General features: G+C 40.4%; 2 protein-coding genes and 1 pseudogene across 5 annotated transcripts in view; 1 reads left to right on the top strand and 2 right to left on the bottom strand.

The window, feature by feature from the left end:
• Positions 1 to 13967, top strand: part of CNKSR2 (connector enhancer of kinase suppressor of Ras 2) — a 301559-nt gene extending 287592 nt beyond the window's left edge. For all 4 annotated transcript variants that reach the window (XM_037046241.1, XM_037046240.1, XM_037046238.1 and 1 more), the window contains 2 exons: positions 9525 to 9721; positions 11990 to 13967. In XM_037046241.1, coding sequence (XP_036902136.1) covers positions 9525 to 9721; positions 11990 to 12205 — 413 coding nt within the window. In that variant the 3' untranslated portion in view covers positions 12206 to 13967. The remainder of the gene's footprint in view (positions 1 to 9524; positions 9722 to 11989) is intronic.
• On the bottom strand, positions 626 to 3049 carry LOC118987257 (small nuclear ribonucleoprotein G-like; annotated as a pseudogene).
• A 394-nt stretch (positions 13968 to 14361) lies between the features above and the next one.
• On the bottom strand, positions 14362 to 17950 carry KLHL34 (kelch like family member 34). The gene has a single exon (XM_037046242.1). The coding sequence runs from the start codon at positions 17381 to 17383 to the stop codon at positions 15434 to 15436; it is 1950 nt and encodes a 649-aa protein (XP_036902137.1). The 5' UTR covers positions 17384 to 17950; the 3' UTR covers positions 14362 to 15433.
• Between the last annotated feature and the right edge of the window lie 4739 nt (positions 17951 to 22689).

Here is a 22689-nt window from a genome sequence, read left to right as displayed (position 1 = left end):
CAGGTCCCAAACTGTACTGGGGACAAGAATCACCCAGGTTGCTTGCTTAAAATGCAGATTCCTGAGTTCCATACCCAGAAGTCCTAATTCAGTGGCTTAGAGGTAGGGCTCAGAAATTTGTGTTTAACAAGCAGACCTCCACCCCTAAGATTTGGTAGCCAGTGATGCTGATACTAGTTGAATAGACACTTTGCCCTAGGAAGTTACTTTCTCTTATGTGAATACAGGGTGGGGCAAAAGTAGGTTTACAGTTGTGAGTATACAAAATACAGTTTATTCTTGAATTATTATTTATTAATTATCGTATTATTTTCTATAGCAGCAGTTGTAAACCTACTTTTGCCCCACCCTGTATATATAGTTTGAAAACTAACTGTAGTCATTTTGAAATAACAGTCCTCCCCCACCATCCTGCACTCTGGCAAGGCGCTCACCTGAGGAGGTATTTCCTATCTCTTAGAGTAGAATTCAGCAATCTTTTTTTTTATTTACCAATACAAAAGTTTATTTAACAAAAGTTCAATATGAAAATGTACATGACTCTATTTGTATATTGCAGTAAAACAAGGGCTGTGGAGAGGGGACATGTGACACAGTTGATTTCTCTGGTGAACATAGCCATTCTTTATACTTGTCCCAAGGTTTCTAAAATGATGATACTATTTCCTCATATTACCACCATTCCAATATTGTTCTGTAACCCACTAGTTGCCATCTCCACATATTCACTGATCACAAGATTCATAAAGATATCAAATTCCCACAATATTCCTTGAACATGTCTGCCACCATTTAATCTCACTGATAACTTCTCCATAAATTTTTTAAACTCAAGGGTAAGCTTTGTTCACAGTGTCTCCTTAGGAAGCTCAAAGATCAAATTCAGCAGTCTTATAGAAGAAACAACATACTAAATGTAATTAAATGTTACTTGATTTCCAGGGCTCTAGTTCAGGTTTAGTATGGGCTATGTACACTAGAAATTAAACCACTCATGTAACATTCTTTCTGAGGGGAAATGAAGGGTGTGTTCATAACAACAATTTACAAGGTGTTTGAATTGCATAGATAAATTAGAAAAAGTTCAAACTTAGAAACGGCCTTTTGCCTAAGATTAGATTGTCTGTGATTTTGTTATTTGAAATTCTGTGACCCTTGTGAAACGAAGTGGTAGAAGCCAGAACTACCATTCCAGTATTATTATTTCCTTTAAAATTAAATATTTTCTTTTGTTTCATTTGACTTACATAGGAATATTATTTAGTTACTAGATCCTTTTCTATAAAAGAACAACAGTATGATGTGATAAACAAAAATAGTTCTTCTGGTTTCTGAACTATGCTGCATCCTGTTTTCTAGATACAGTGCTATGGGCTACTCACACTCTTTCCATTTTCTAAGAGAGGTAGTAATGAACAATATACTTTCTCACCTTGTTCCTTCTTAATATAACTCAAAAGCTATTACAAGGTGTTACAGATAAAAATCTGCCCTAGGCCAAAAGATAGCTTGTGCCTGATGATAATATTTAGATTCCTCAAAATCCAAAATAAAATGAACTATAAGAAACTATAGTTTATTTTATCCCATTGTTCTTAGTTCCCCAAGTCTTTCAGAAACTTTAGTCTCTTCTACTTTCTTAATTCCATGGCATGTGGGTTATGTTTAGTTACAAAGTCACCCTTTCATCACATTTACCCTGTTAGAGCTTTTCATTTCTCTTTACTTTGTGTTAGTGAGCATTTGGCCTCCTCATTGGAATCACTGTAGCTGGGCTCTGCTACCTCACTAATTAGCACATGATAACAAATGTATATTAGTGTAGTAAGAAGGTAGACCAGAAGACTTTTCCTCATAATTCTTCATTGGATGAGTTTGAGGAAAGATCATGTATATAAATACGGTTTAATTTTTTTTTAAAGACTGATCATTTTACATGTGAATGGAGAATACTTTTAACAAAATTTTCTCATTAAAATTACAGATGTGCATTAAAAAGTATAGAGGTGGGAAGAATGTATCTGAGCTGTGTATTATTTTGTATACATAGGATTGGCATTTTTAAATAACCAAGCTTGAAACAAAAAGTGTCCCATTTATGGCCAAATAGACTTGCATGCCAACAGAAAGACATGATGGTATTGAAACCATATGCAATTCTAGCCATATTTTTCTCTTTTCTCTTCATGGGTATTGCATGATGGTATTTCTAATACAAATACTAATATGCTTTAGAAATAATGGCACTCGCAGGTCTTTCATCATATTGTATCACTGCTTTATCATATTAGGCTAATACACTGCGAGAGTTGGTAGAACCTCTCCATGCCAAATCGGATCCACTTCTGTTGGCACTCAACCCATTGGACTCACAGATTGATAAGCTAATGTTTAGAGAATTTAGATCGGAGAGAGTCGGCACGGCATACTCAACATCAACCTCTTACAAGCAACTAAAATGGCCTCGTCCTTGCTGTTTATAACAGGAAACAGACTTTTAAAAAGCTTAGATCATCAAGTGTTTTGGATTGGGGCCTCCCTAAAGGGATAATAAGAGGGGCAGGCCACTCTTAAGAAGAATGCGAGCTTTCTACACTGGAACTAGCATAAGATGAAAGCCAATCAAGATGGAAAACAGTGACAGAAAACTGCCATTTCTGTGGGAGAACAGAAGGGGAAGGGTATTGACTGGGAAGGGCTCTGTGTGGTGACACCTCAGTTGTGTACTCCTGACACCAGGAAAGGAGAGGGATCAGCTCCTATCACTAGGAAACCCTGGCTTTTTAATGGACTCTTTGGTGGCCTCTTTAAGGCAAAGCAGAGGAAGCAAATTCTGTGTGTTAAGTGTATTTTGCATTTTTAAAATTTGACATGCTGTATTGTACTAAATTTAAGTGTAATCTATTAAGGCAAGGTATACATAACCTGCTCTGAAATTTACTGTTATTCCATTATAAAGTGTATTCAGGTGCAACACAGAGACTGCTTTTGGTGACACTAATGAAAAAGACTCCTCACGCCAGGCTTTATTAGATTCCTCAGCTAACATCCTAACTTTTCCTTATTTCTTGGCACTTGTATACAAATGGTGTTGCCTCATAGGACAGGCATGAGCTATTCTTTTCTGTAAAATTTTCCGAATCTATAGGCTGTGGTTTTCACTTTTGAAAAAGTATTTTGTCTGGATGTCTTTCAAACTAGCTTCAGATATTATTTAATACTATGTAACTGGGTCACTTATGGCTCAATATTGCTTATTTTCCTTCTGTAGTGGATGTGAAATTTCCTTTATTTAGTTGGATAAAGTACTCTGTAATAATTTCAATGCTAATTAATGGATATTTCATACTGTGCAATGAACAGATAATATAACATTGTATTTGGAAATGTTTTTTTCTTCCTGTCGCCGCAGTGTGTGGTATTGCATAATGTGAATACCTGTAAAAATATAAATTACTTAAAAATAAAAATATGACCAATTGGTATCAGATCTTTTTAGATAGCTAAATAATTTGCTAAGTATGCTTGATAGTAAATATCTTTCTAAAGAGCAGTAATATTTGCTTCTTTCTCACAAATGGAATTTGTGTTGTGAATAAAAATCACATTGATCTGCCTTACTACTGCCTCTGTGCTCTAACCGTTTTAATGTGTTTTTTAAGTATATATAAAAATGATGGTTCTGGTATGTAGAAATCCATCAAAAAGCATTTTGTTGGTATTTAATATTAGTGGAATTTTCTTGGGTCATTCTCCCTGTTTATTATAGCAAAATATTATGATATGAAGAATTTTTTTGAATTAAGGACTATGTTGACTCCACATTGACTTTTAGACATAATCATCTCTTAGCTTTTATTTTAAAACTGCCCCCTTTATGAATTCCTGTCTAAGGATTAGATACCTCGACCTGCATGTCTCTATTACTTAAATTTTCTAAATTCTGTGGGTAGATGTAGAATCAGTCATTTATGTTTGTGGTTGTCCTTCAAAGAACCTATCCTTTGGGTCAATAAATCAATGCCAAGGATACCACCATTTTGCCACCTGACCTATTAATCATAAAAACTACTGTAGTACCCTGGAAATTCAACCACTGCCATATATTGTGGCATGAAACCACATAATTTGACAGAAACAACATGCTTAGAGAAGAAAGTACAGAATAAACTCCAACTCTGTCTCTTTGTCACATCTTTATAGATGTAAGCTTTACTGTTCTGCAGAAGGAACTGACAGACACTAATATGGGCTATACTTGATTTTGGTGAAGCACAAAGTCATTCTTACACAGGGATAGATTTCACATGCTCTTTAAAAATACACTTAGCAATACTGGTGGATTCACTCAAGCTGACTTTTAAAAGAGGGCTTTTTTTCTCACTAAAATTAATTATTAGAGAATTACTGTTATTTGACTAAGACAAAAAACAAATTACTTTAAATTATGAAAAGGGTAGTTGATTACAAAGCAATGAGAAAATCCAGCTTTTAAAATCTTATACTTTTCTATGATATAACCAACTGCTCTCCCCCCAGCTTTACAATGCTAGACACAGCTATCTAGCTGACTTATATAAAAGCAAGAATTAAGACAGGTAACATTTAATTATAAGACAACTCAAAGTACAGTTTAAACTCCTGAATACATAGTCATCTTTAGCATAAAACCTATAAACATTCAACCTATCTACATTAAACCCATTAAAAGTTTAATTGTCACCTTACATAAAAAGAAGTTATTCATCATGGTGGGCTAGTAAATTAGTATTCACAGAAAATATTCCCGTTGTCTCAATGCAAATGTTTAATTGACCTTCATGACAAGAATAGTGCTCCACATACGTGACACCATTAGCTTGGAAGCCTTCTGTGGTTGTACAAGAACGAATGCCTCTCACATTTGACTGGTGACTAATGCTACTATGTCCAGCCTTCTCTCCCCCTTGTGACTTAGCCTTTCCCAGCTTTCTGTGCTCATTACCCAGCTGTGTTGTGGAAGAGGCAACTGTTTCCAGGAAGACATCACTATCCAATTATAAAAGGGCACAGTTCCCTTCCAAAACATGTACCAAAACTGATTATCCATTGTTGGCTTGGTTCTTCACGAGACCAGTTGGTATACTTGTTTTGTTTTCTTTCTATTTTTTTACTATCTTTCAACACTGCCATCACAGTCATGGGGAAATGGGAAGGACACCAGAATGAAATTTTGGGTCACCAAGTTTGTGTTCCGCTATCCTTAGTCTTTTCCAAAGGAACATGAGAGAAATTGTACAATAAAGTGTCATAAATATTGCACAGTCACCTGACAGGGAGCCCTCTTTGGAGTACTGTATGTACAAAGTAGGGAGAACTACCACTCAGTTTAACTAAACCCTTGGGTGCATGAGGCACCATGCCAGATAGAAGAATGGGAAATGGAAAGGAGAGCAGGGCTTTTCTGCTCAATGAAAGTCACAGTCTAGGTCTTTGAAGGAGGGTGTACATGGGGCCAATGAGGCACAGGAAGAAAAAAACTGGAATTTCTCCTCAGGTCGTATAGCTCATTTTCTTCAAATTTATTTTCTGTCTCTGTTTTATAACATGCATATCAATTGATGTAGAGTAATTATATGTATATAAGTTATCAGAAGCAGTAGTGTTTTTAACTGATAAGTGTACACAATCAAAAAGTTTGGAAACCACTGAGCATGAATGTAAGAAAATACATCAACTGAAGACCTTTCAGTATTTGAGAAATGTATTACCATCTGCTAATAGTCAATTTGCAAGAAAGTCCCAACAAACTATTATTTTGCATTAGATAATCTTTCCTTTGACCTTTTCTTTATCACTACATGGAGGGCATATGCAACTTGAAAGTACTAAACAATCAGATGTTGTGATTCTCATTGAATAGGAATAGGGTCACAGTAGTTCATAGTGTAGCTAGAGTATCAATGAAGCAATAGAGGGTCTTCTTTTGCCTCTGCTGTGTATGACACAGCCATAAATGACCCTCCCTTGACACGGAAGTTAATTTATAAATAACTTCTTTGTGATACTCAAATCTATCAGTCAATGAAATTTAATGTAGTAAAGAAAACTCCATATGTTCTCTTTGCTTTAATACAATTGGAAAAGTTTACCAGCTGACACAGAACTAATTTACATGTTGTAAACATATATATAATGTGGGAGGGGATTTATTTGTGCAAAAGCCCAGAATTCCTCAATAAATTACATACCAGTTAAAAGTTTCTTGTAGCAGCAATACACTTCCTTGTTAGGAATCACTGAAGGTTCCTAAATATGTCCTCTGGTTTGCATGTGGTCTTCTACACTTTGCCAACTTGCAGAAATTCATTCAAATTGCAAAAGGGCTGGTATTCCGCCAGTGCTCCAATGGCATGTTGAAAGAAAGTCAATCAGGAAGCAGACTTCACCAAGTGCTTGCCTGCTCTTCTAAAGCAAGCCTCTTCTAGAAGAAAAGCAAGGGTTTAAAAAAAGAGAAACCAGAAGAGAAGTGAGAAGGAGACAAAGAAGAAAAGGGCAAAAAGAGAAGAAGATAAAGGCGCTTTCATATTTTCAGTTGCGACAGTCGCACCAATTGACTTAATTGGTATTCATCTGAGAAAAAAATCAAGGAAACCAATTGAAAATTATAAAAGAAAATAAAGGTCTGTTTTTGTCTTGAATGTTGAGTTCTGTGTTGTTTTGACTGTTGAGCACAGTGATTCAGATTTATAATGTGATTCTGCCCCTCACCCCCCCTCCTTTGAAAATTAAAGGATTCTTTGTCCAGTCTTAAAATGTTCAGTGACTGGTGGCATCCTGTGGTAGCCTGGCATGTCAATCCCTCATCCTTCCTCATCCCACTGCTGTGTCTTGTGATGTTGTATATGTGTATGATGTGTAGAGGTTGGGGGGTGCCTTACTTATCTCTAATAGGAGCTACACTATTTTATTATTAGGAAATGTTTCTGTGTTCTGTCTCATTGTGATTTCTTGTTCATGTGTGCTACCCAGAGATAAATCTATATTTAATTATTCTTACAGCTGTCAAACCAGATTCTTTATAGAACTATGTTGTCCTTTGGTTGAATGCCTTTATTCCCTCTTAATGACAAGAACAAGGAGGGGGGGAACTGTCAGTATTTATTTATTGAATAGCTTTGTTTATCACTTTTATATTAAATCTTTATGTATCCTTTTAAAAGTAAAACTACATTGAAACTTCATAAAAAATCATATGGCCCAGTATTCCACAAACTTTGAGAACTAGGGAGAAATAAAACTGGGTAAGAATGTTTTAAAAACAAAGTATATACTCCCTACAGTTTTAGATAATATGGAAGGTTATTTATAAAATGAAAATTTACTATGTAAAAACACTCTGCTCCCATAAATCTTAAAACTATAATCTGAATCCCTTTTTTCTTCACCTTCTTTCAAAACTGCAAAACTAATGATACATTAGAAAACCTGATACCTAAACTACTATAATTCACATGTAGGCCTCCCATTTCTTTGTCACTCTGCTCTGTGAAATTACATCAAGTTTTAGATGTAGTCTTGCCTTGAGGCTAAAAGAATAACTGTTAAATAATTCTTAGAGGTCCTTTCCTGGCCTATGATTTTATGAAATGGAATTATGCTGTTCAAATGTATTCCTGTTTTTACAACTCCATTTAGGTACTCTGAATGACCTTATGATTTTGTGTCTTCCTGCCTCCAAACCATTCTCAATTAAAATTCACTATCCCATTTCATTCTTGCTCTTAATTCACAAAGCAGTGTCTCCTTTTTACAGTTCTCCATTCATCCATTCCTCAAAATCCTCCAGGTGTTGCCAACATTCAAAGATGAGCCAACAGAAAATTTTAAACCTGTTATTTAAATGGTTGTATTTTTAGATTATAGTTCTAAAGTAGGTACATGATTAGGAAGTTAAAATTCATGGAATGAGTAATAGCATGTGCTGATGATAACAAGGAACTTTCTAATGGAAGGACTCGATTATCATACCTACCAATAGTTGCTACCCTCAGCATCAGAGCGAAAAATTGAATATGAAACTTAAATGAAGCTGCGTTTTAATACTAAAGGTGATCCCTTTAAGTTAAGGTATTGCGTTTGTGGGCTTTGGGGGTGGTTTTAGGTAAACTCTAAAAAGTTTTTAAGAACGCTTCATTTTAAGGGAGTCTCACAAATTCGTGAACACTCATTAAATACACAGCTCAAATGATTATTGACAAAATTGGTAGTATCAAATTCTTATCAAAATCATGAATTCTGGAGTTACACTGCCTAGTTGGAATTCTAGCTCTCCTAGATACCGTGGCCTTGAACAAGGTACTCCCCTGCTGTAAAATTAAAATCAAATAGATCTACTCCTAGCTTTGTGGTAAGAGTTAAATGAGATTATGACCATTAAGCATTTACCCTATTGTGTGGCACATATAAATATTTACTATTATTGCCAATTAGAGGGTCTTTTGCAACTATGTCAGAAAGCCTAAAATATTCACATGGACCATGATAGAATAAACAACATTCCATATTTACTCCTTGAGCCAATACAATTAGTACTCCTCAAATGGGACTCTGGCTTTCTATTAATGGAGACGATGGAAACATGTTATAGCCCTAATCCTATCTACCACTGCAAGTAAAATCCAAGTCCATTTTTGTTTATTATTGAGAAAGGTATGACACCAATATCCAGGCATTTAAAGAACCAGATGGGAGTTTGACCTGTTCAATAGATCTAAGGTCCTTTCCTGAACCACTCTTTAAGATTTTTTCCTCAAAAATATTTCACTGGAGTGTTTTCTTCCCAGATCTTACAAATGCTAAGTAGCTTCTCTTAGTATATACCAGATTTCTCCTTAATTTTCATATAAACATATTCCCATATTTGATTACTTAGAGAATTATTATTGATAATTTATGATCATTTAGTATATTTACAATGTGATGGGCATTATTATAGCACTCACATGAAACCTAAAAGGCACACTATAGGAAGATTTGTATAATCAAATAGGTTTCAATGAATGCCACTCCATTTTATGAAGCCTGAAAAAATATAAAAAGTCAGTTTATTGCTAAGCTAGGAGAGCTCTCACTAATCAGCACTTCTATGCTTACCAATACAATGATAAGGGATATTTATTAATGTTTTATAATATTATGTGCAGGATTGTTTCTGTGTTGTGTACCTTTTGTGCTCTAATTCTTTGAACTTAATGGACTCGAGATATTTACAGTGATTTGCTACTAAGAGAATGTTTTGTTAATCAAAGCATCCTATTATTTGATCATTCTAAAATGATTGGCTGCCTGTAGCTAATCTTACCAAGTAAAACTAGCAGCTGTGGGTTTGTTGGGCTTTTTTTTTTAATGTAATAGAGTGCCTTTCCAATTATTTATTATCTTGGTTTTTTAGATGATTTTTAGTAGTTTTTTAGTAGATTTTTGGAGTGCAAATACATGTTTATTACACTGGATTCATTTCTTTCTCTTTTTGGACATTGCAGGTGAGAGTGGGGAAGAAAAGTTAGGAGACTCATTGCAAGATTTATACAGGGCACTGGAGCAAGCCAGTCTGTCACCACTGGGAGAACATCGCATTTCAACCAAAATGGAGTACAAGCTATCATTTATAAAGAGATGCAATGATCCTGTGATGAATGAAAAACTACACAGGCTGAGAATTCTCAAAAGCACTTTAAAGGTAAGATAGGAAATGGAAGGAGAAATTTGTGTTCAAGAGATTCATTCCTGAATTCAAAGGCAATTACCAGAAGGAATACAAAATGGGATGGGAGGGGGTGGGTTGGGCAGGATACGTAAACAGGAAAAACATGGAGCTGAGTTGTTCTTGTAGCATAATAAGTGAACTGGTAAAGAGGAAATAATTTTAACTTCTCATTAACATCTCAAAGCACTGACTAAATTTTATGTGACTTAGTTCAAGAAGAAAACAGGATGTAATCAATATTTTTTCCAAAACTGCAAGGCTGGTATTATTACTCACTCTTTCATTTTCCTAAGACAAATGTGCCATGTAGTGTAAGTAATATAGTTATTAGAAGAACACAGCATGCATGCAGAATGCAGTAGTGGGTGCTAAAAGGGTTTGCGATATTTCAGGACTATTTCCTGAAGCGCATTAAGAGTGAAGCCACAGTGATTCCTGTTCCATGTAGAAATTTTATAATTGTTCTGTTTACACTATTAGTTCCCAATTCACATGTTACTTTCCTATTATACATTTTCACAAGTACTCACTCTCTGTGGTCTTCTTATTATACCACTCCCAGATTGGTTAGGAGGTGTAAAGGAGAGGGGAGCCGAGAGGCAGGAAATCCAAGGAGGTAGAAAAGTGAGTGCCCTCCCTCCCTGTGTGTGGCTGGCAGGGAGACGGCCTGCCACAAAAACTCTCCTGAAAGCAGGCCTCACACTCTTGAAAAATCAAAAACAGAAAAGAATTATCCTACTGAGCAAAAGGGCAAAGGGCTCCTTAGGGAAGTATTTCACATTCATAGTATGGTGCTGAGGTTTTGTGATTTTGGAACATAGATGAGTACCAAAAAGATAAAAGAGAAAATGTATTATTTGAAAAACATTTCCCTTAGCAGGTGGTCAAGTTTTCAGTCAAAAGGCTTTCAGTCGGTATTCATGCAAATACTATTGCAAATCCATGGGACAACCTAATGGCCTTTTAGTAACTAAGACCAGAATTTTAAAAAGAGCTATAATGTTCCTAAGAATAATTCTGGTGACCAAAGTTACTCCAAAGATATTTTTACCCTCTCACCTAATAGGCCCCCACCCTGCACCCCCGCATTCAGGTCCAAACTCTTGGTTGGGATAGCAGGCAGGCATTTTGAAGCAGGTCAGACTCACGTATTTTAAAGACCTGCTCCTGTCCCTCTCTCTTTCAGCCCCTTGCCCCTATCTTTTATGCTCTGTGGCTTCCAAAAAAAGTTTCCTTCCAGTAGCAAAGAGTATGTTCCATTCAATGAGTAGCGATGTTACCAGGCATGTGATGCTCTACTCTCTGAGGCAAAGAAGGACACAAATCACTGTAAAGAAATGTGCCTTAGAAGATGATTTGACTTTGGGTGGTGAGTACACAATGCAACATACAGATCATGTGTCATAGAATTGTACATTTGAGACCTATATGATCTTATTAACCAATGCCACCCCAGTAAATTTAATTTAAAAAAAAACACAAAAGAAATGCCCCTCACTGGTAAAAATAACAAAGTATAGAGCCCCATACTTTTTAGTGTGGAAAATTAATAGGAAATGGAAATATCCCATTAGGGAAGGACAACTGCCCAAGCAACCTTGGGTGTGTGTCATTCCTGGAATTGTAATAGGCCCTTCAACAAGCACAGGGTGGTGACTCAAAACATCCTTTGTTCAAACCCCAATAACTCTGTCTGGTCCCAGGGGCCAGAACAAATGCTTCAGCACATGACTGTCTTTCCCCTTCAAGTCTGGCTAGCCCAGAAGTGTGCCTCCCCACTTCCTCCAGAACATTCCCTAGATTTCCCTGCCCCTTCCTTGGATCCATAAAAGACAGGTACTAACCACCTATCAGGAGAGAAAGGACAGTGCAAATGTAATTCAAGGCAGAATGTGGTAAGTCCACTCAATGGCAGTGATAAAGTGTCATGAAAGAGAGAATTTTTTTTCCAACTGATGAAGAAAGATTTCAATAAATGAGAGGCATTTGAAATGGATCTTAAAGAATGAGGAAGGTTTCCATAGGTAGAGATAGTAAATGAGAAAAAAAAAGTACAGAGTGAGCAATACAAAGCATACCTTGGGGGTAGAAAAACATATACTAGGATTTGAATCTAAATAGCTGAGTTTGGATATACCAGAGCCATTGCTGATAGGCTTATTTTTTGCCTATTAGCTCTTTATTTTAAATGTAAATAATACCTCACCCACATCTTAACCATTGAATTCTTTTGCTTTTCAGGCCAGAGAAGGGGAAGTAGCCATTATTGACAAAGTCCTAGACAATCCAGACTTGACATCTAAAGAATTCCAGCAATGGAAGCAGATGTACCTTGATCTTTTCTTGGATATCTGTCAAACCACCACCTCAAATGACCCATTAAGTATTTCTTCTGAAGTAGATGTAATCACTTCTTCTCTAACACACACCCATTCATACATTGAAACCCACGTGTAAGTGTATTCTGCCTTCAGGCCATCTGGTATCTTCTGGTACTTTGAACAAGTATATAAGGTAGTTTTTATATCAATGTGTGGGACACTTGATAAGCTATACTTCAGTGTTACCAAACTATATGAAACAAACCAGATATGGTCATAATACTATTGTCTTTAATGAGCATTTGTATATTTTATATGCAATTAATGCTCAGTTTATGTTTACCATGTGCAAAATCAACTGTCTTCAATGACTTAAAATTAACTTTTGCAGACTATTCTGAAGACAGGTGGTCTTCAAGTAGAAAAAACACAAAATGGCAGTTTTTTACCTATGGTCATCTTTTCTCCCTTTAAGTTAATTTTATATAAACAAGACTTCAAAAGTAAATCACAGTTTTTCAGGTGCAGACATCCTTGTGGGTGGGAAAGAATTTAAACCTTTTTTATATTTATTAAAATGTTCTAAGAATTTTCTTAAACATTGCACAAAGTTTAATGCTGTAGTTTTATTTTTGTGAAATGTAGATGCGCCTACAAGAGTTAAGCAAAATAGAAGAGCATCAACATAAGAGAAGTCAGGTATCTAATATTCGTCTTAATAGTCTGTTAACTTGTGAAAGCTGGTTAATGGGAATACTATTCCAAATCTATGGTGACACTTAATGGTGTATCAGGGCAAAGCTTTGTAAGATGTTTTTGTAACTAAGACCAAAATTGAAGATAGAGCTGCTTTATTTTCTTGGTTTAAATCTTCCTTTATTTTTGTAGTGATGATATGCTGATTGTGTACAGAGGAATTTGAGAGTGAATTTTTTAAAACACATTTAACTCACCCAGAAAGGCAGCTAAGAGATTATATATAAAGTTCAGCCCAAACTCATGTTTTTAAACTCCAACTCTTAGAAAAACTACAAGGTATAAACTGGAATGAATCAACTTTCCAATTAGTTTCCAATTTTCCTGCTAGTCCATTAATTAAACTCATGTAATTATACTTCAGGCAGGGAAATAAAATATGTTTAGTTATAGGCTGATGTGTGTTATAATATAGAAAACAATGTTGAAACATAAAAATGCACCTCTCTCCTGAGGAGCAAGAGGATGACGGTCATTCATAGATCTTTTACATTGATTTGTATGAGAGAAACCATTTATAGAGGTTTTCCCTGACTTCATGAATTGTTCTATAGAGGGATGAAGTCTTTAGGAAAGTCCTCTTCATATATTTCCACTTATAAGCATCTCGTTTTTGAAAGTGATCACAGCATGATAATGACTGTGCTGCTTTTTAGTGTCTGGCTGCGTAATGTACAAGTCACAATTTGCTGTGTTTTTTTTAGGAGGAGGAAAGGAACCTCCTTTACTATTCTATATCCTAAACTCTACTTCTAATCAGCTTTATACTGTTGCCTGTACAGCTCAGTGAATGTATTTTCATCTCTAAAAGTTCAGACACATGCCAGTGAATATTTTTGCTGTCGAGGAGAAAGTAAGAACTCCACAGCGGGGATCTTTTTCTTTGCTTTTGAAACCACCATTGAATCACTATCGTTTTGCAGACTTTGCACAACTGTACAGGAAAGTGGCCTTTCTACAGCACATTTTCAGTAATCCTATATTTACTCAAAATGGATGAGAAACACGTATTAATGTTTGTATGGAATTTTGGGTCCAGTGTAATATTTTTATCATTTAAAAAAACTATTTGTAAAAACATTTAGTTACTGCATGGATATTGATGCACATTAAATTTGTGGGATTTTGTATATGTAAAAAAACAAACAAAAGATCCTCTTGTCCTAAAATGAAGTGTGCTTGTTAAAGGTATTTAGACTTGTTGATGTTTACTAGACCAAATGTGTACATTCATTTAAAAATATCTGTACCTGATGGATGTGTCATGGATACAGTGGCCAGGTTGTGCCCTGTAAACAGCAAGCAGTTGATGGAAGAAAGACTAGCTGTGTTGCTACTAAGCAGCTTTTCCTTTTGTAAAGTCTGCTCTGTTGTCTTAAAGGGTAAAAATTAAACTAATGAATTTTAAAAGACTTGTGGCTAGCCTAGCATGAAAGAGACCTTTTAACACTATATATCTGTACATTTTATTGCATTAGTTTCAAATCTAGGAGAGGGGCAACACTGTAAACTGAAGTCAAATAAATTCAGCTCTTAACGAATCCTTATAAAGCACCTACTTTATTCATGCAGAGTCCTAACCACATGTCTTTGTAATGCAGTCACACAGCCACCATCCCTCCTTACAGGTTCTAACTTTGCTGCTCTATTGGTGGTGCAACCCAGAAGAAGCACCTGTTCAGAATACAAGCATCTTCTCTGAGTCCCTGTAAAATCAAGCTGGTTTTCCATTTCCCTGATGTGAACTTGAACATTTCACCTACTCCTCTTTCCTTTCTGTGTGACTCTTTGGGGAAATTGAGGGAGACAGAAGCCACCAAAAATAAGTCCGTATTTCTTTTCATGTAACCTACAGCATGTCTGCAGAATGAATATTTAATGAGCATAAAATAGGATTTTGGTTTTCTTAGATATTCCACTTAACCAACAAGGCTGATTATTATGGCTAAGGTTGCTGAAATAGAACTTAAAAGCAGTGTGCTGCCTAAAGTCAGGGAAAATGCAGACAAGGGGTAAGGATGAGAGACAGAAAAACTTAGCCCAGGTTATTTTTATTAAAAAATGAAAGGTGTTTTCTTAGAGATCTTTTCCCCTTTCGTGCTCCAAATTCATATTAAACCAGAATAGAACCATGGTTCTGGGCCATAATATCATACTGCTCCTTACAATGATTTCATGCTATTTAACCAAGGCACTTTCCTTTCACTATGTATTCAGATAATGCTGTCTTCTAGGACTATTTATTACAGCCTTTATAGCTAATAATTTCCTGGGTCTTGTATATAACTTCTTATAGTACATTTTTTGGCCATTTGTTTGGCACAAATGTAATCACTGTTTAGCACCTAGGGAAACACTTTAACAATATGAAGGAAAATAAGGTCATATTTTATTTTTGGAAGTCCATCTCTAGCCCAGCAGTGAGAATTTCTACAAATCCCCAGCTCACTGAAGCTGATTCACGTATCCTATTTGACCCCTGCTGTCTTCCCTTCTTAGCTTAAAGGGAAATGTGCCTGTTTGACCCTTATTGCCTCGTTAACCTTCAGAAGCCACTCAGTTCCCAGTCTCATTCTTAGGAAAAGCCCACAGTTGCTCCGAGACTGCCCTAACCCATTAAGCCCAACACTAAATCTGCAGCCTCTCTGCTCTCTCCCTCCCTCTCCTCGTCCCCACCCTCAGCCAGCTGCAGCACTGCGCACTGCAGGCCACTCCAGGCCCAGGGCAGCACACAGCTGATGTCCTCCCAGCGGTCCAGGTCGAGGTCATAGCCTACCACATTGCGGGTAGGCACCTGGCGCGAGTCCCGCCACTTGACGCCCCCCAGCAGCAGCGCTGTCTCCTCCACCACTGCCAGCCCATAGCAGAAGCGGTCATAGGGCAGCGGCCGCAGCCGAGTCCATTGATCAGTACCGGGGTCGTAGCGTTCAATCTCAGAGAAGGGCTCATAGCGTCCCAGAAAGGCAAACACCGCACCGCGAAGTGCAGCCATGTGGTGCCCAAAGCGGGCAGTGCCCATAGGCGCTCTCTTGCTCCAGGACTGCTCCCCGGGGCCCAGGGAGTACAACTCCTTGAGGCTGCTCGCGCCGCCCTCGCCTCTCCCTGACTTGCCCCCGGAGATGTACACGACACCGCGGTCCCCGACAGCCCCTGCGTGACCGTGCAGGGCCCGTGGCAGCACCCCAGCCGGAGTCCAGCGGTCCCGGCGCAAGTCGTACATCTCCACCGAGGCCAGAGCCTCGCCGCCCGTGCCCAGGCCCCCGACCGCCAGCAGCCCCTCACCCACCGCGCCGCACCAGAAGTGGGCCCGCGCTTCCCGCATAGGGGGCACCGTCGTCCAAGCGTGGAAGCGTGGGTCGTAACGGTGTACTTGGCCGGTGACTGCCCGCGGGCCGTCGGACTGGGGAGACGAGACGCCAGGGGAAGGGCTCTCCCCGCCTAGGACGAACAGGAAGTTGCCCGCAACGCACACACTGTGTCCCAGTAGTGGTTCGGGGAGTCTCGTGAGGCTTCGCCAGCGATGATTGTACACGTCGAAAGTCACCACGTCCTGGGTGAGCTCCCACTCCACATCCTCCTCCTCGTCCTCCTGCAACTGCTCCTCTTCCTCCTCCTCTGGCACCACTACTGCGCCCCTGCCCCTGGCTGCCCCCTGGGGGACTGCTACCTCTTCTGTCACCGTCTCCCGGGCCCTGCGTCCCCCGACCAATAAGATGCGGGTTTGCGGGCTCCGGATGCTGGTCTGCTCGCCCTGCACAAGCGGCTGGCGGGAGGGCGCCATATGGTAGTTGAGGGCCTGGATGATGAGGCCTTTGACTCGCGCAGGCAGCGCGAGGCCGGAGCCCGAGTACACGCGCCGCAGCACGTCGGCAGGCACGAGGCCGAAGCGGACGCGCTCCAGCAGCGCAGTGCAGTGGGCCAGGCGTTCGGCCTTGGGTTCCTGTCGCAGCCAGGCCAGCGCCAGGCCCAGCAACTGGGCCTCTGGCACCCGTGCCAAGTCGGGAGCACCCAGCACCGCCCTCAGTGACGCAGGGTTAAGCTCCAGCAGTCCCACGGGCTCCGCACCCCGAGCTAACAGCTCCTGCAGGTGACGCACGATATAGCGCTCAGCTGCGTCTAGAGTCTGCGCCAGACCGAAACGCGTCGCCACGTTGGCGGCGAAGCAACAGTTCTCCAGAGCCAGCAAGCGCTGCAGGTAGCGGCCGCACAATCCCAGGGCCTCGGTGACCTGCAGGTAGCTGGCGGCCTCCAGCGTATCTTCTACGGTGTCCATAGAGAGCGGCAACCAGGCGGTATAGATAAAGTCCAGCAGACGCTGCAGGCCAGCCGCCGATGGCACGTGCAGGTGGATCACGGGTGCTCGGGATTCCTGGGTGTGGCTCTTGAACAGGGCCCTGAAATAGTCGCTGGAACAAGCCAGGAGAGACCTGTGCGCCGGGAACTCGGTGCCCTCGGCCTCCAAAGTGACGTCGCACAGGAAGCCCTCGGCGCGCAGGGCCTGGTAGCCGGTGAGCAGCGCGCCGCCATGAGCTTTGCAGTAAGACAGGAAGTAACTCATGATGCCCAGGGCGGGAAGCGGCCTGGCAGGGGATGGGGCCAGCCAGGCGCCTCCGGAGGCATCTTCAGGCAGTATGCACGAGACTCAGGGGCCCTAGCAGAGGCCCATTTTTCCCCCTGCTCAGCTTAAACTGGAGGGTTCCTTCATCCAGGTGCACAGGTCCAACTATCCCTCTCAGAGCCAATTCAATTCATTCGGGGAACGGCTTCCAGAAGCCCCTGGTAGTGGGGGGCACGGTGTTTGGAGTCTTCCAAGGGGGTGCAAGGTTTGGTTTCTACGGCTGCGGAGGTTGCCAGCACCTTGCTCAAAGCCCCCTCCCCAGCCCAGCTTGGGGAGCCCACACCTGTGCGCCAGGGGCTGCAGAGGCCTCGCACCATCACCTGGAAGGGCCAACTTGCGTGTAGACCAACTCCTGGGAGTGCTGGGTCTCTGACGGCGGAGACGCGCAGATGTGGCCTGCCTCGGGGAGTCCCGGGAGTATGAAACGTGGGCTCTGACCTCCGGAGGGTGGACAAGGATGACGGGTTCTGCGGACACCCGCGAGGGCCTGGGACAACTGGCTACGGGGCTGGTGGTGGTGAGCTTATTCTGCGCAGAGGATCAAATCAAAGCCTGGGGGATTAGGGCGGGGGGGGGCGGGGTGCGGGTCGACGTGGCCGGTCGGAGGCATGATTGGGTGCTGCACATAACAAGCGGGTAGCTCACAGCGACAGGAATAGCGCGCAGCCTCTGCCTCCCCTGCGCGCCCCGCCCCTCAACCCGGCCACTAGCCCCGAACTGAGGGCTGGAACACAGGAGGAAAGTGGCGGGGCCTGGAACCTGACTCCGTTGACCTGAGAGACGCCGATCACCAAGAGGTCCAGGGACCCGGCTGAGGTTTAGGGAGAGGTGCTCAAGTCTCCTAGGACCCTGTGTCTAATAGTGCCTGGCGAGGGGCGTCTGACTGAGCTGGAGGAGTGTCGACCACCCGGTATTCCAGGAAAGAAGCCTCCGGCGCCCAACTTTCTGTTTTAAGGAGGCCCTAATTAATCCAGCGGGAGCGGGGATTAAGCGGCGATTTTTCTCGCTGACACCCAAGAGGCTTCTGAGTGCAGAGGAGCCACTGGTAGGAACCGTGCCCAGGGGAATTCGGGCTTCCAGCCAGCGGCGCTAGGTAAACACGCCCCTCACCTGGACTCACCTTGAGAAATGCTGACTTACTGTAGGCCCTTCCCCTTTGCCTCAGATTCTGCATTTGGGAATTTGCCCCTATTTGTGTTCCCCAACTCCAGCTGAGCTCTCCCTTCCTGTTCTTGGACCCAGACCAGCCCATCCCTTGGCAGAGTGGACAAGGAAATTTTAGGTGACGAGTTTTCTGCCTTTGATTAACCACTTGCTTTAAGAAAATAATTCGTTCCAGTTTCTCTCCCTGATTTTCCAGATTCTGATCTAATTACTTAGCCTGCTACACCTCCAATGCCATAACGAGATAATGGGCAGTAAGGTTGCAAAGCTCTGAACAAGCCGGAGATTTGTAGGGCCCCTCCTCATAAATATGTTTTTGTAAGATGCACCCAGGAAAGAAACAATGACTAAAACCACCCCAATCTTGAGACATTAGAAAAACATTTCCCCACCTCCTTCATTCTGCTCTTAAATAACTAAATGATCACTATAACTTCTCTTGCCAATTTGGAGGCTACTTTGCGTTTTGCTTTCATTTAGAATGAATTTTTCTATTTTTTCATGCAAGCCCTCTGGCAGTCTGTTTTAAGCGAACCTTTTGAGGGTGTCTGAAATAACTTGCATTTCTAACAGTTGGGGTTATATTTCATAGGGGGAAAAAAAGCCCAAGGAAGGATAAAATTCTATCATTTCTGCCTGAGATGCCATAAGTACTCACAAGGTCTCCAATTAGAGGTAATTCTGGAAGTGCATAGAAATATTAGTAAAATGATTTTGCCTTCTTGTCAAAGATGAAACTACTTTATGACAAATTAGCCAAATTATAAAATGCAGGCAGGGGCTCAGGTTAAGGGCTTGCTTTAAACTCCAGAGGCTAAATATACTACAATTTGAATTCCTAATGTTAGAGCTACAGATGGGTTCATGGTTGATTTTTTTTAAGTGCTAACATTCTTAGTTCAAAAATAAAATACCAGTCTGGTTCACTGTGCATAGATATGTATGGTGAAATTAAATGGCCTTTACTCAACCCAAAAGAAGTTTGCTATAAGGGTTAGTTGAGATCATTTCGCTAAATCCTCTCCCTTTACTCTGCTATTTCTTGTTTTTCTTTTAAAACAAATGTGACAAATGAGCCCCAGAGAGAATACAGTTTGGGTGACTTGGATATTGAGTTACAGAGTCTGGACTGGTATCCAGGGCCTCCCCAACCCCACTACATTATGTGATTTCATGTATGATAAAAATAGTATAACACAATTTACTAAAACCAAATTTCAAAGTGATAACGTTTAAATACAGCTCTTTATTTTTTTACTTTATTTTTTTTTATTTTTAGAAAGAGGGGAAGGGAGGGAGAAAGAGAAGGAGAGAAATATCAAGGTGTGGTTGCCTCTCATGTGGCCCCCACTGGGGACCTGGCCCGCAACCCAGGTGTGTGCCCTGACTTGGAATCAAACCAGCGACCCTTTGGTCCACAGCCCATCCTCAATCCACTGAGCTACACCAGCCAGGTAAATACGGCTATTTAAACATATTTTTAACTGAAAAATTAAATCAGACCTGTCCATCACCATGTATTCAGGGTGAATCCAAAATGTCACATTTGAGAATAAAGATGCTGGGGAAGACTTTAAACTTTGACATCAACAATCCAATTTTATATAACAAGTATATGTTCATTGCTGGCCCAATATGGCACCTTAATATATTTTGCCATTGAGGATATGAACAACTGTGTTAACTGAAGAAATTTGCATATTGGATGTGTTTACAAGGTCTTGTTTAGAAAATGTAACTGTCAGTTCATCCAAGAACATTCTGTCCTTTGAGTAATGTTTATGGAAATTATCAGTACTTTAATTTGTATGCAATATTAAGTATGTTGAATAACATTTCAGTCTGTCCCTTTTTTAGTTGTTCTGGTAAGTGTGTGTCTTAAGTTGGGTCCCCTAGAAGCAGGCCCTACAATCCAACTTAAATGCAAGGTGATGTATAGATGTGACAGAATGTGATCATTACGTTGAAAATGATCTTTGCCCTGACCAGCGTAGCTCAGTTGGGCATTGTCCCACAGAAAGAAAGGTCTTGGTTCAATTCCCAGTCACATACCTATGTTTCTGGTTCCATCCCTGGTTGGGGTGCATGAGAGAGGCAACTCATCGTTGTTTCTCACATTGATATTTATCACTCTTTCTCCCTCCCTGCCCCTCTCACTAAAAATAAATAAATTTTAAAAAAAGAAAATGATCTTCATGAGTTCCTCTCCCCCTTTAGACTATCATCCTCTTAAGGGCATAGCATTTTTCTTGGTCTTTGTATCTCTAGCCCCTCTCATGGTCTTGGGCTCAAGTAATGTTGAGTTAAACAGATACAGGGAATGACAACATCAGTAGTAAGAGTGAAGGGTCAAAAGGAACTTGACTGGGACAATTAAGTCCTTCTCTCTGATTCTCTTTCTTCCCTTCACACAGGAGGGGTTGATGACACATCCTGGTAAAGCCCCTGAATTAACATCCCTAGAAATCAAGTGGGTGACTGTGGGTGGCCCTTAACTGGGGAGTCTAGGTAGAATCAACTCTTCTGAAAAGGCCAGACCACCTCATGCAGCCACCATTGCAACTTGGTGCTGCCCTGCAGCCCAAGTCCTTTACCTAGACCAGCTCCACACGGCTCTCAGCACCTAAACACAGGGCCCCAGGTGCCCCAGCAGCCTCTCCATGCCCCAGTTTGTATCGCTGGGCTTCTGCTGAAGGCCCAGCTTCACATTCTAGCATGCCTTTTGGGACCCCACAGTTTATCCTGAACCCCCCATCCCTTGTCAGGACTGTGACCTGCTGTCAATGATCCCTTACATATATCTGTACCTCCTGTGACAGAACATAAAACTAAAACCCTCCAAGCACCCACGTCACCTCCCACATAAGGGTAGCACTTGTAGTTTGCCATGGCAATCTACTTTCCCTGAATTGGCCCTACCTAGTTAAACCTAAATTCCATAGTTCACAGCTCTAAAATAATTGTATGACTTGAAAAAATCCAAAAATCCAAATGTACATGTATAATGGGCACTTAAAATATTTTTTGCAAACGTGGATGATATTTTGGTAATAGCTTTATTGAGATATACTCCACATACCATACAATTCACCCACTTGAAGTATGCTGTTCAGTAGTTCTTAGTATATTTACAGAGTTGTACAGACATCACCAGAGCCTAACTCTGGAATATTTTCATCACTCAAAAAGAGATCCCATACCCTTTAACTATCATTACCAGTCCCCCAAGCCCTAAACAACCATGAATCTACTTTCTATTTTTAAAGATTCTAGATACTTCATATAAATGGAATCATACAATAAATACATGGTCTTTTGTGACTGACTTTGACTTAGAATACTGTTTTCAAGTTTCATCCATGTTGTACTACACTTTTGAGGAACAAGTATATATATATAGATAGATAGATAGATAGATATATAGATATATATAGATATAGATATAGATATAGATATAGATATAGATATAGATATAGATAAAATAGCATTGGGGATTTTTTTCTCAAAACCGTAAAACTCTAAAATGCCTGTTTTAGATATTTAGGATACAGTTTTTGGCAGGTCAACTCTTTGTCATCTCTCATTACTGGCTCCTTTATGCTTCCTTCCAACACATGGCTTCTGGTTACCTTCATGTAGACCCTTTTATTAGAAATTGACACATTAAGTAAGCTAATTGTGAAAATATTATTACAAACAACAACAAACATGTGGTAGAGAACAAATCCCATGTTATTTTCACCCTCTTCCAAGACCTTTTTTCATGTATATGACATGTATTTTTTCTTTGTGATACGCAGTTCAAGCAAAGGGGTTTCAAGGGGAGAGAGAGTTTTAATCATGAGTGATTTTGATATTTTGGCCCAGCTGACAGGCTAAGGAGCAGAGTGGTAGGTGAGTAAGGACTGGGCTTTGGGGTCAGCCAGACCTGGGCTCATATTTCAGATCTGCCTCATGTGACTCTAAGTAGGTGACTTAGATCCTATGAGTGTCATTTTGTTATTTTAAAAAGGAGGATACTGACTCCACACTAATAGCATTGTTAAAATTATATAATATATATATGACTGTTCCTGGCTCAG

Source organism: Sturnira hondurensis, unplaced genomic scaffold (genome assembly GCF_014824575.4).
Source record: "Sturnira hondurensis isolate 20B ecotype Veracruz unplaced genomic scaffold, ASM1482457v3 Scaffold0005220, whole genome shotgun sequence".
Taxonomy (NCBI): domain Eukaryota; kingdom Metazoa; phylum Chordata; class Mammalia; order Chiroptera; family Phyllostomidae; genus Sturnira; species Sturnira hondurensis.
Note: the sequence above shows the minus strand (reverse complement) of the source record. Positions and strands in the feature narration are given on the sequence as shown.

Excerpts from the sequence above, each read along its gene's own strand:
- KLHL34 (XM_037046242.1), bottom strand. The coding sequence starts at position 17,383 with ATGAGTTACTTCCTGTCTTACTGCAAAGCTCATGGCGGCGCGCTGCTC.